This window comes from Corvus cornix, chromosome 2 (genome assembly GCF_000738735.6).
Source record: "Corvus cornix cornix isolate S_Up_H32 chromosome 2, ASM73873v5, whole genome shotgun sequence".
NCBI classification, from domain to species: Eukaryota; Metazoa; Chordata; class Aves; order Passeriformes; family Corvidae; genus Corvus; species Corvus cornix.
The window spans coordinates 93,308,375-93,322,569 of NC_046333.1; the positions used below are offsets into that span (position 1 = coordinate 93,308,375).

General features: G+C 37.9%; 1 protein-coding gene across 6 annotated transcripts in view; it reads right to left on the minus strand.

Annotated features, from left to right (window-relative positions):
• The window catches only part of CARMIL1 (capping protein regulator and myosin 1 linker 1), a 193,704-nt gene that overhangs the window by 77,087 nt on the left and 102,422 nt on the right, over positions 1-14,195 (minus strand). For all 6 annotated transcript variants that reach the window (XM_039572531.1, XM_039572563.1, XM_039572556.1 and 3 more), the window contains exons 11-16: positions 13,076-13,170; positions 8,991-9,077; positions 4,589-4,692; positions 2,583-2,660; positions 2,388-2,464; positions 1,362-1,466 (exon numbers count right to left, since the gene is read on the minus strand). In XM_039572531.1, coding sequence (XP_039428465.1) covers positions 1,362-1,466; positions 2,388-2,464; positions 2,583-2,660; positions 4,589-4,692; positions 8,991-9,077; positions 13,076-13,170 — 546 coding nt within the window. The remainder of the gene's footprint in view (positions 1-1,361; positions 1,467-2,387; positions 2,465-2,582; positions 2,661-4,588; positions 4,693-8,990; positions 9,078-13,075; positions 13,171-14,195) is intronic.

The following is a 14,195-nucleotide window of genomic DNA, read 5'->3' on the forward strand; positions in this document are numbered from 1 at the left end:
AGAGGCAATAGGAAGAAACTGATGCTCAGGAAGTTCCACCAGAACATGAGGAGTATCTTCTTTTCTGTGCTGGTGACGGAGCACTGGAACAGAGAGGGTGTGGAGTCTCCCCCACTGGAAATATTCAAGAACTATCTGGATGCAATCCTGTGCAATGTGCGGCAGGCTGACCCTACTTGAGCAGGGAGGTTGGACCAAATGGCCCACTGTGGCCCCTCCCAACCTGACCCATTCTGTGATTCTGTGATATTGCACTGTTCTCTTCAATACTGAACTGCATTGATAAAAAATACTCCAAAACAACATACACTACTCTTTCTGCTTTTGCACTTGTCACTCTTCCCTCCCTTAGCTTCCTCCAGAGTGTATCAAAAGCTTTCCATCCCATACTCACTAACTACTCTTTATATCCCACATCTCCTGTTCATTAGATACTTCCCATTTCACTTCACTGTTCTTCTTCAGGAGGCAGGCTCCCAGCCACACAAGGATACATCCATGCACACACACACATCTATATCCATATGAGGATTCTGAAATAGTTAGTGAACGTGTCTAGGTGTCTACTATGGATAAGGTTATGTATGTGTTAATGCATATTAGCCAGGAAGATTACACTTTGGAAAGAGCCCTTTCTTTAGTTAAGCCACAATAAACACAAGTATTCTGCCAGAATCACAAAATGACCTATCTAGATTAGACCTATCTATCTAGGCTATCTTGACTTTAAAACACACTTTTAAATTTCATGTCTGAAAATACCAACACAGTTCAAATTCACACACATCACAAGAAGGGTGACAGTGCTTCACAGTTTCCCTCAGCCTGCAGAACCTGTTAGTCACAGGACGGGTGACATACAACAAAAAGACTCACTCCACTTAGCATTCCTAGAAAGGGCTGCTGTTGTCTCTTCCCCCAAAAAGAAGAACACAGCTCTGTGCAATAGGTTTCTCCTCCCAAACACTGCAACAGGTTCCATTTCATTACAGCCACTGCAATAACGCAGTCCCAAAGGAATGGTGCTCACACAAGCCTGTAATCCCATTCCACTGTGGAACAGTTTTGTTTGTAAGCCACAAAGAAAGAAATATATCCCAAAAAAATGCTAACAGAAGCTATACAATTGTGACATTCCCAGAGGAAAAAAATAGGATTAATAGTCTCAACTGTGAGATGGAAAGAACATTTTATGAATGTGTGACCATCAGAAAACCCACTCTTTTAATATCAATAATGTACAATGGGGGAAAAAAAGAAGAAAGCAAAATTCTTTCCCCTTCCTTTTAATATGAGGCACTCATATAACAACAATGCAAACTAGGTTTTAGGCACAGGAGAAAATGAAATTAAATTCTTACTTTAGAGGCTCAGGAGGGAGTTTAGTTCCTGAAAGGTTAATCTGCATCAAAGCAAGTGAGCTGCTGAAAAACTGTTTGAAGGAGGGAGGGACTTCTTTTCCTTTTCTGTAAGTAAAAAATCATTAAGAAGTAGCATTTAGACACTCCTCATTCCAATAAATAGTGAACGCAAGCCATCAGAAATGTAGTGATCTTTTAGATGTTTAATTGCTCTACCTGTGGCAGTTCTGTAATCAGTGGCTCTCAATTAGCTCAGAATTATAATGCCATCAAAATGTTGGTTCAACAAACAATCCTCAGCACTGCACTGCTGCACAGAAGCCATTACTATCTACCTTCTGTTTGGTGAACTACAAAGAATGATCATTTAGGTCTGGTTAATAGTGAACATACTTACATCTCCCAAGCAGAAGATCAAAGAGGACATGAACAAAACCCTGAAACTGCTTTAATACCACTAGAAATAATTATTCAATGCTAGAGTACCTTATCACCAATTAGGTATCATCTCTGATAAGGACCCAAGTCTTCAATTTGAAAAAAATGAAAGCTAGTATTTCCTACAATGAAAATACTCTAAAAAGTAAATGTTCAATCTCAGATTTTCAAAGGGAGTTCCTCCCAGAAGATAAAACAGGGAAAAAACCCATTTGTAACCATCATCAAATCATGAAAAATACAAACTTTAAAAATCATATTTAAAGAGGAGTCAAGTCAGTCAGACTTCAAAGCCTGATGCTATGCCTTTTAGAGACAAAAGATATATATAGACTTTCTGCGGCATCAGTATGACAAAAACACATATTAGACAAGGTAGCTTACTTTACAGACCTCTACCAAAGGGCAGAAAGGGAAAGAAAATATTTTGCTTAAAATAAATAGTACCTATTTCATAGAGCACTAAGACTTCCAAGGCTTTATAAAAAAGTCTTAGATTTATTCTTAAAAAGAAAGGTGCTACATTAGAGCAAGAAATTACAAACCAAAATATTGCAGGAGTTGAGAGTAATGACATTTAAATTGTACCTGTGAGAAAACAGAGTCCTAGAGAGGCTAAGGACAGCAAGATGCTGAAGACATCCACGAAGGAGGGCTCCACACACCTGGTTCAATTAAAATAAGGGCAATTCATTTTACTTTATATTAACCCAAAAAAGGACATAGGGATAGAAGGTGGGGAATGTTTCCTTGGTATTGAAATATCCACAAAAAGGTCTTTACCATATCTAGCGCACACTCCGTGTTGGATAAATCCAGGTGAACAAGGGCATTTGGCTGGGCCAAAAAATTGTACAGGCTCTGTAATTATTGGACAGAAAGAATTACAGAGGTTAATTTTTACATTATGACAGCAGTTACTGGATCACTACCTGTCATTCCATTTTTGGGTTTTACTATGAAATCATCTGAAACTTTGCCTAATCAATACAACCTGTTTTACTTTTCCAGGCTATCATTTTTTTTAAAGAATAGTGGGATAATGGTGCTCAGACTACACTTACCCAACATTTCTCTTAAAGCACAGGCCTTGAGTTATTGCATTTAACTTTTGCAGCAAATGATAATTAATTTAGCTGGAAATGCTTTGCAATGTCACTCAGATTGCTGTTACATTTCAGAAAGGGTAATTGGTTTGTAAGTTAAAGCCAGACCCTTTAAGCATGAGGGAAGCAACTAATTTGCACCTGAAATCCATGGTTAGTTCTTAATATCAGCTGCCCATTACAGGTTTAAGGGAGAATATAGAACGGGTAACAAGATTTTAACATTGATGGCTTCAGTACTGTATAGAGTATGCCATGTAAATGTTAGTGTATGTAAAACTTCTTGCTATACACTGTTTCATTTTGGGCTCTTTTTAGTCTCAGAGAACAACACAGAAAGATAAAAGTGTGACCTAATTTACAGAAAAGTGGAAAGCTCGACTCCACATGAAATCCAGCCAAACAGTGCATGCTTAACATTTCTAAAATAATCCATCTTCCTAAAAATTAGGTCATTTAACCCCTATACCTACAAGAGAGGTCCCCACTTAAAAAATTTCCTAGGGTTTATTTTAATGGCTAAATATCAGGATTTCCTTGCTCCTGTTAGCAATCCACGGATTAAGAGACCTCACTATTAATAATCTTTATCTTTGAACCATCTCTCTGAAAAGCTAAGAAAAGCCCCACTTTCTGCATTTATCTCTTAAAATATTGTGGGTAGACCTTAGGTTTCTTTAAGCACTGCCTACAAAAGTTGTACATTTTATTTTCCTTTTTTTTTTTTTACATAACTTGCTATGTTATTCTCTCAGAGTAATTCACTGTGTGTCTTTACTTACATTTAACTATTTATTTGCTACCTTTAAAACCCTGTTGTCCCACTGACCCTTTCACCTCATATCTGAAAAGGCTAGTTCTTTGAATATGCTGATGAATCTGCAAGTAAGATATGTGAAACCGTCATGAACTCAGATCTGATTGCACTTTAAATGATGAAATTGGTTGACTGTAATTTTGCATCTTCTACATGTTCAATACTTAGAATTCAAAACCTGACAGTTACATGCACACAACTTTTGATGGGAGAGAGAAATACAGATGTAACAGTCAAAAAGTGAATATATAAAAATTGAGTAGTAAGTGGATTCTGTTACAGAGAAAATAGAGCTGCACCTCCATGGCAATTGACCAACTGAACAAAGGAGACGAAAAAATAACTACATTCTTCAAAGAATCAGGAGTTTCAACAGCATGTGTCAAGGAGGTGCACAGATTTATTTATACAAACAAAAACACTGAAAAACAGAAATTAATTCTTTCCAAGTCAAAAGAAATAATTTGCTTCCAACCTTCCAATGAAAAATTTGTAATACTCTTATCACTACAAAGATGATGAGGGTTTTTTAATGGTGTTTTCATCACTTTCAAACAGAACTCAAGAGAATGAAAAAGTGGTTTTTTCCATTGAGAAAAAGTGGTACCCTTGCACTCTTCTCATTTATCAGTAGAAGCCAAAGACTAAAGGCATGAACTAAAGTCATGTGGATTTTTTTAGTTGCGTGGGGAAGTTCTCTGACTATATACTGAAGAATAGAGATAAAATTGTTATTTTCTCTCCCTACTAAAACTGTACAGAAATAAAGGCCAAACAGGATCTGAACAAAAAAGGTTTTTGTCTTTCTCTCAACCATTAATTAAAACACCCATTCATTATGCCCCCAGTGAAAGGAAAGTGCTTACTGAGAGATCATCTCCGCGGAGCGCGTTCCCTGAGAGGTCAAGATAGACGAGCGTGTTTGCGATCAGCGAGTTGGCACTCAGTGACTGGGAAAGGCTGTTCACCCCTGCCAAGCAAGAGATCACAACTCAGCTGAGCCAACTCTACACAAAACTGGCCCAGGGCCTGCAAGGGCACAATTTCAGTGAACACAGACACACACAAATGTTTAATGACTTCCTATTGCCATCACTGTACTGCAGCAGAGGGATACGGATCACCAGGCAGATATGAGACCCTTCTCTGACACAGCATGCCCAGTTCTGCCTGGACCAACTTCCCTGATGGAGCCACAGAGTGTTATACTTCCCAGATCTAGCATGTATCTAGATCCATTTTCAAAGGGACTTTAAAAACGCAGTTTACTCCATAGTGTTAAGCCAGTGTCTTCTAACAAACAATAATGTTTAGATAAAAGTATCTGTGCAAGTAGATGAAAGCATATGTAGAAGACCAAGTACATTAACAATTATAATTGCTGAAACTTCAAAAGCGACTGATGAGACCCAGAAATTAAAAATATTTCAATTAATGTATTTGCCTGTAATCTCATAAAAATAGTTAATTAAAGTACCAAGAGATGCATAAAGACTCTCAGTTGCTTATCAGAACAAACATATTTTTCGCATTAAAATTAAAAAGCTCACATCGGGAACAAACCAGTCAGGGCCTTCTTCCACTGAAATTTTTCAGCTTTTCAAAATCCAAATTAGGACATGGCTATTTCTGATTCTTTCAAATCTAACTTTCATCTGAGGGCTCTGCAGCTTATCATTAGCTTCTCAGTTTATTGTAGATAGTTATTGCTGCCTTTCAAGCATTATATGCATGTGTTCCTTATATGCACAAGCATCACTGTGTCCTTTAGTTGATGCAGCAGTTTCTTTTTAAGTCCCTGGCAAAACCTATAAAGAAGGCAAGTGATCTACTACACAACATTCAACAATTTCTCAAAGCTGGTCAGTGAAATTGGACAGGCATTCAATTGATGAAACATGTCCAGTCTTCACTTAAAAACTATTATAAAACTGATTTGCCAGTGAGGATGTAGAAGAAACAGTTAGAAAGCTACTGGAGACAAAAATATCTACGTCAGTGTTTTAATTTTCTGAGCCTTCAAATATTAAGGAAGTCTCCCATGGTAGTAGTATGGTGTGCCAGTTTGGCCAAATTTAGAAATACATCCTCTGAGAGAAGGCAGGTCACAAACCACCCCTCCCCCACCAGGTCTGGGAAAAAATAAATTTTCCTTGAAGGAAAGTGAAGAGAAAAAACTATTTATTTAACAAACACACAGGAAAAAGCTAATAATGCTAAATAATGAAATCTCTCACTGTGGAAAGAAACCTGGGAAAGTGTTAAGAGTCCTCCCTTTGGTCTCCTCAGAGCTGGGGCTTGGCCCAGGGCCAGGCCCTCTGTGCCCGGTGGAAAGTCCTCCTGATGTGCTCTGATATTGAAGCAGTCCAGCAGAAAAGGGAGAAAATCCGAAATTCCAGGGAAGGAAAAAAAGGTTTAACTCTCAGTCTCTGTCCAGATAAAAAGAAGCTGAAAAGCTGGCTGAAAGCTGACTGGAAAACCACAAGCTGGGTGCTTCCTCACTCCCCTGCTGCAGCTGGAAAAAAGTCACTATCTCTGGGTGACCTTGAACAAGCTGCAAACTGCTTTGAAAAAGTATTGCTCAAGTTTTCCTCCCCCCTCTCAGGCTCGGTTTAAAGGCATAGAAAGGCACAAAGTTAATTTCTGGGCATAGAGCAGCGATATAGGATACACATCATAAAGTCACCCCAAGACATATGGCTCCTGGTTTCAGCAGGCTTTTGAAACTGGAAAGTATCAAAGCACAGCAACACCTTTGTCAAGTCTCAAATCTTTTATGCTCAGTGTCATTTTTCCTTTAGCTTGAGATTGTGTCGTTGAATCTACACCCTATTGCTAAAGGTAAACTGCAAACTAATACTTTCTGAAACTTCAGAAGATCTAAAAGCTCTATTTAAACACTTAACCTTATAGCTCTGGATTCACTTTAGTGACCCTTCTCAACAACATTTACAAGCAACAAGAAGAAGGAGGAACAAATGCACTTTTGTCCTGGTTGCTCAATGGTACTTAGTTGGCAGCTGGGGTTCCAGCCAGGTTAAACTATCAGCAATTCAGTGTGTACAACCAAGAACCAATTCCGGGAATGCAGAAGCAGTGTCTGAGTTTGAGGGAGAAGAGCTGTCAAACAATTCATAATGTTGCTGCTTGTTTCACGCTTAAAAAGGGCCAACTGCTGAAAATCAGCCACATCAGTGACGGCAAACAATGTGAATGAGGGATTTTTTAAATTAGCCTCTGGCCTGGGCTCAGAAAAGCAAGCTTTATCTTTGAATAAGTATACTAGAATTTTCCATTTAACCAGAATCTTCAAATCAATAAATTTATGTTTGAACTTCACCCTACCTCATGCTATACTCTAACAGTAATCTCACTTTCATTTGCAGACAATCTTTTATGCTCTTTTACTACTCTCAGGAGGCTCAGACTGTTAACAGCTCTCAGGAACTTTGAGATACAATATTTGAAGAAAGATCAGCTGGGAAGTTGCCACCTGAACTTCACTCATCAATCTTAGAAACTTATCTCAAATAGAAAGCACTTTTAAAATAAGGTCAAAACCTGCAAGGGATTGTTCTGAATTTCTGAAAAGCTTAAATTAAAAAAAAAATATTAAAAAAAAAAAAAAAAAGGAAAAGAAAAAGCCTGGAGGAAAAAATCCACTCACTTTAGAGTCTACTGAATCCAAGATCCAAGGACTCTTTTAGACTTTCCCCACAGAAAGTATTACAAGTTCAAAAATTGCCTCCCAAGTTAAAACCAAATCATTACTGTCTTCTTAAGTTAGAGGAAAAACTGACAGCTTTGCAGCAACCTGGGTTGCTTCAGGTCCCGAGGGTATAAGAATTCCCATTTTAACACATGGCATACACTATTCTTAGGGAATACTGAGGAGCTGCCATGGGACAACAATCATGGTAACATGTTACTCTGAAGGTCCTCAGTATTAGACATACTGGAAAATATTTCAGCTTTTGCATAAAGATCATCTTTAAAAAGTATGTTAAAAACCTTCAGATTCTTTTAATAACCTCAGAATTCATTTTCACTGACAAGAATTGTGTGGGTGAACTTCATCAAGCTGGCATTTATTCTTTATGAAGATGGAAATGTAGCTACAGTGTTCTCTTGACTCAAACTTCACAATCACTTGCTGAAATAATTCAGGTCACATGAAGAAAAGTACAGAATGAATGAACATACCAGCACTGCATAAACATCTGTTAAATTCACAAGTATCTCATTTCAAGAGTACATGTTACATTAGTCAAGATTCTTAATCAACTGATTGTCACCAAAAATTGAGTTAGCAGTAGAAAACAACAACCCCAGAGTTTAATAAAGTATTTTTAGTGAAAATCATGATTTAATAAATTCACCTTAGGATTTACTGTTTACTTAAGCATAATAAGAGCCATATGGACTCACAACAAAACAGCAAAAAGTCCTTTACTCCACCCATATTTCCCCAGGTCAATCCTTGAATCTAAGGAGAACACAGAATCTGCACTTCACAGAGCAATAATTAAGAGGATAAAAGGGCATGGTTTCTATCTGTTATCAGCTAATGTCCTTCATACTGTTAACTCATTCATCTATTCCAGGTCATCAACATCTACAAAAAAGCAGCAATAATGTCAGTGTGGTTTTTCTATTTTTAACACTCATCTATACAGGAGACCCTTGGTTTGTGCAGTCTGTTTAAGAGGTCACTGCTTCTATTATTTGTAAAACAGAAATGCAAAAAATCCTGAAAGATTCTGACTTGTGTTTCACTGCTGTTATCGCTTTTAAAATATACAAACATTTCAATTACAAGATCAAATCAGAAATTTGTAAATTATAAAACAAAGAAGTCTTTAGTCAGAGCAAGTCCCTCACCAGCCATTGTCACAATGCTTGGTTTCATAAAATAACTGTGTGCAAAACATTTGGAAATTTCCCTACGCGTTTTTGCTTCGACATTTTTTTGAAGGACATATGGATCATATCTTTTATGTCAATCCTAATTTCAGTCTTCCTTTATAATACAGGTTCAAACTTAACCCTTACAGAAGCAAGTTAGAGTTTATCAAAGTGATGAAGGGTACCCAGAACCGAGTCCATGGTTCAGCAACCCAGGGCTGCAAAAAAGCAGTTGCACTGTTGAGAAAATACATGTAAATAATTTACAAAACTGATTCGTTTATAATCTGGTAACAAAAAGTGGTTTTGGTATGTAAGTCTGAAAGCTTTAGAAGAGGAAAAGGGGCATATTTATAAACATACCTTTAGGTGACAAGGAGGTTTTAGATAAATTTAAATGCTTCAGTCCCTTTGGAAGTTTGGCGAACTGGATGCTCAAAGATGACACACCTGTTGGGGGAGCAAAGACAAAATGGATGTTTTCAGGCTAATTGTGTGACTTCAGGTTTTCCCAGCAAATCTCACCAGGGGCGAACTGCACCAGTGACACTAGAGGAGGAACTGCACACACCCTGCAGGTAGGCTCTGTCATTTTATGATTCTAAACCTTTGAAATTACTGATGTAATCAAGATCCCTGCCTTGATAACCACTGAACAAATAGGGAATCTTGTTGTTAACCATCAGTAATCCTCCATAATTAAGAACTATATAGTACATAAATACTTTTGAGAAGGAGTCAATGTGAAGCTATTACAACACATCAAACAGTCAGTACTTGGGAAATCTGGAAGCTTTATGTTTCAGGAAAAAAAACTAAATTAAAAAATCTAGTCACAAACTAAAACCTAACAATGGTGCTTCACACAAAGCTTCAAACTATTTTTATTTTCTTTTAAAAGGAACAGCTATGAAGGGAAGAAAGGCACCCACATTAGCCAACATCACCCTCTTTTTCTGAGGCAAACCCTAAGAGCCTGAAACCTCTACCAAGTCATAATGGCCACTTAATTCCCTTACAGTAGCCTGCAGGCTACCAGCAAAGACACAGGCTTGGAAATGCCACAACTGCTGGTAATCCTAAAAGTAAATCCTATTAAGATGCTGACACAGACTGGACTACCTCAGCACAAATTCAACAATAGAAGAAAACCATAAAAAGGCACTTTTCATTAAAGCCTTTACTCGGTGTGTCGAAGTTCCCCACTCCAAAAATTTAACACTCCATTTTAAGCAAAAGATTGAAATTTGATTAAGAGGGCATGTCCTAAACAACAATGGAACTAAATAATGAAATATTTATTAGAGAAATAAATCAACATAGAAACTCCAGGCTTAACCTGAGGTGTGAAATAGTCCTCTAGAGCAACTCACTTGGAGAGAAAAGGGCACAGAGAAAGAGGGTAAAACCTTTTGCTTGATTGAAAACACAGTAAATTAAAAAGCTGATACCCTTCTCCGCATACACAGACATGAAACAGTGTGTGAAACTGTAGGTCACATACCTATGTTTAGTCTGTTTTTATTCTGTTATACTTATCACTGATATTGAAAGAGCCGGCTACCTTGCAGATACTGTGGTAGGGGATTTTTTTAATGCTCTCTGTAAAAGCACATTGCATGCAACATCTATGCAGATCAAAACAATACACAGTTTTTTATTTATATTGCTAAAATATTGGACCCATGAGGCCTTGGAATTGTTTACTGTTAAGCACAATGATAACCAGATATCTTCACCAATTTTCAGAGAGAATGAATCAAATCATCCTAATAGGATTTTCCTCCATAGCTCTGTAAGTACAATCAGTATCACTAAGGACACCACAAATGTAATTTTTGCTGTTAAGCATTTTGACTAAGACATGCAGCATAGAGTTTTACCTCTCCACCTTTGTATTTAGCTAACAATCTGCAGACCAGTTATCGTTCCTGCCAAGCTGAACAATTTTAACATCTTACTAGCACTGGGGTTAAGTTATAGCTAGACTAAGACACAGGAATCAGGGGCAGAAAAGGAAAAGTGCTTCTGGTTACTCAGGCCCTTGAACACCCTTTAAGTCACTCATTTTTGCTAACAGCATCACAGAGATGAGAATTCTAATGGCAGAAGTGGAGTTAGTGGCATCCAGGCACACAGTTTGGAATTTGAGTACTACTAGGCTTCAGTATGTTTGTTTTGCATTATTTTTAACAAAATATGAGATTAAATTCTGATCCTATTAGAGCCAAAAGCAAAACTTGCATCACTTCAGCATGGTTAGGTTTTCAAAGACAAGACTGATAATAAACTTTCCAGGTGTTAGTCTCACAAATGTTGACAGTACCATAAAGGACAGCCAATCTCAAATTAAGAGCCTGGCCTCAGTAAAAAAATCAGTGCATATAAACACTGCACTCTATTTGAACTGAAGAGAGGTCTTATGCTTTAGCTAAACTAAACCCACTTCCCATGCTGTTGGAATACAGACAGTTGCATTAATATGTAATAATATAATGCTTTCACTTACTGGTACTCAACAATATATAATAGCTTAGTGTACAAACAAGGTACAATTTGTTCTTCTCCAGAAAACACAACTCTGGGATTTCCCTTATAACTGCAAAATAATCTAGTTCCAGTTCCTGCAGGTGATTTTTCAAAAGGCATTTTTCCAAATCCATATGTCTATATGAATCTCCACTTTTACTTGTGAAATCCTTCCTCCCTCTCCAGTTTACCAAACCTACCTTGCACCCCAGGAATACCAGATCACAGGACACTTAAAATTTTCTTGAACTGAAAAGTTGCAATATCTGCACATTTCAATTAGAGTTAATTTCTCTTTAAGTACTCTATAACCTAATTCTCTAATGAAAAGGTCAAATCTTAATTGCATAATTGACAGGAGAGGCTGAGATAATGAAAAAACCCTACTAACTTCTTCAAGCTGTACTTTCTGCATTTCATTTTTATTTTATATGTGGATACTGCAGAATGGTTTGAATCTATAGGTTTGTTGCAAAGAAAGCACCTCCATGGATATGTTTAAAAAACAAAAAAAAGATCCCCTGCACTGTAGAGTACCCAATGTTTGGTTAACTGTTTTGCTTCCAAGATAAATATGAGTTCCTTTGAAAAAAACCTTTTCAAATAACACAATCTAAATACACTTCTTCAGAAGCAGAATCAACAGTGTAGCAGCCTTTTTTCCAGCTTACAACAGAAATTTCTGTAAAATGCGGTAGGCCTATGGCACATTGTAATAATAACGTTCTTCAGCAAAGCATTGGCTTTCATGTGATATGAATTCTTAACAAGGACAAGCAATAATCAGCAGGCAAGAGGTAATCAAAAGAGTTAAAGCAATTCATGTGAACAATTTCAAATAAAAAACTACTCAGAACAGATTAAAAACAAAAACATTATCATACTTGGTTCTAGTCAAAAGAAAAGCGATACAGAAGTAGCAAGGGGAAAAAAAAAACCTTCGCAGGTACTTTTCACTGAACCAGCAAGAAAGAAGAGACACCTACAAAATTCTGTGTTAACAACGTTCTGAGTCAATCAGAATTAACAGCTTTTCTATTTTGAATCATGACAGCAAAGAGAATAGAAAATTTCCCCCAAACAAACCAAATAAAACACGAAAAGGTACACAGTGTAAAATTCTTATTTTTCTTCTGGCCCAACAGGAGCACAAGATAGTCTGATCCCAGAACACTGTGTGACTGGAATGCATTAAGTGAAGCAAATGGAAATCTCATATGGGCAGTGCTGAAGGGTCAACTCCAGACTGAAAGAATGTAACCTTATTTTAAAAATAAATGCCTCTTGGGTGAAAAAAAGAGTAGACAAGGGAGAGGAATGACTTGATATGTACTGAAATCATGCCTAGTGGTGCCTAGTCTGAGAACAGCTGAGCTGTTCAGCTTGATTTTCCAGCTTGTGGAGTTATCAGCACTTTGCTCCAGAAGAATGCCAGTTATGCCAGTCTTATTGAACATCACCAAGACCTCACAACAGGACAGGTTAGCACAGAGCTGAGAAAAAGGAATAATTTTCATACTGAAAATCAATATGGCATTACAGCTGAAATAAAAAACACAGAACCATAAGAAAAATATAATCCGAGAAACAAAGTTGCCTTGTGCTTCATACTTCAACCGACTACACTGCCTTTAAAAATGCACACCACTTTTTTTTTTACTCTCTAGTCCTAAACAATCACTGTGTTCTATCTTCCTTTAAAATCCAGGGTTGGTTTAAGACATTTAAGTATTTCTCACCACACCAATGGATATGCATAAGTCAAAAAGAATGGTAATTCTCAGTCATTTGTGAACAACAGAAATTTACAGTAGCATTATGCACAAAACAATAACCTATTATTCAGGCAAAGCTGAACAGAGCAGCAATAATCTTCCTAATACATTTATAGAAAGAGAAAAATGTAAATGTTACAGTACCTCTATCTTCAAGCGGATTGCTAGCAAGGTTGATCGTATGGAGTCCTGAGTTGGGATTATGGGCTAGGGCACTGGCTAGTTTCTGTGCAAAATCTCTGCAAAAAAAAGAGAGGGAGAAGGAATCCTGTTATCTCCTCTGTCAACAGCACATGCAAAGGCCTAAAAGCATCAAGGGATTACTAGCCACAAGTGGCCTATGCTACTGCAGAGCACCAACTGATTCCTCATGGCTCTAAACAATGCTTATCTGGCTAATTTGCTATCTTTCTTCATTATTTATTCATTCTGTGACCTAAGAGACTGAAGAGCATTCAAAGCCCAAAATGCTTTTGACAGAGATCTGAAGGTATAAAATAGGAGTTACACAGAATAACTGAAAACTTGCATGCCACAGGAGTGGGAGAAACACACCAACTTGCATACCACCACCTTCTTCACTCACAAGCCACCCTGCTCACTTGCAGCAGCTCTCTGCCAATAGTCACTCAAACACGTGGGCTTTCCAGCATATCCAGAAGTATTTCTAACCTTATAAAACAGCAGCAATAGCTCTCTCAAAGAACAGCAGCATGCTGATGAACTGGTCTTTTGCTTCTTTTTACAGTGAGAAGCATCAAAGCACATAGCTGGCTGATCACAGTCCCAGCAATGGATCCAAGAGAGATGGCCGAGTATCAGTTTTGTAATGCTGACAACAGCCAGGCCAGGTAGCAGAGATAACTTTGAAGTAACCTCCACCAACTGGGGGAGGTAGATGTAGCAGCATGACCTCTGTTCCAAGGCCACTTGAGAGGCAAGGGACCCCTGTCCTTTCTGCAAGTGCTCTGCTGCAGCTGGGCTGCCAGCACCCACGGCACTAAGTTCAAAGCGAGCTTGGGTTTTCCTGCACACCACACTGCCAGGCTCTGCTGGAGACACATTCCTTGCATTAAGTCAGAAGGCTGGTGTCTTATCAGCTCTAAGACAAATCCTCAAACCTGTTCTCACACCAACTGGAAAGTTACCATGTAATAAGGGACTAGACCTACTGTGGGCTTTTGATAAAGTGAGGCTATAACTTCAGTGTTCTTGTTTCGCCTAAGTTAGACACCAAGATAGAAAGCAAAAACATGTCTTGAAC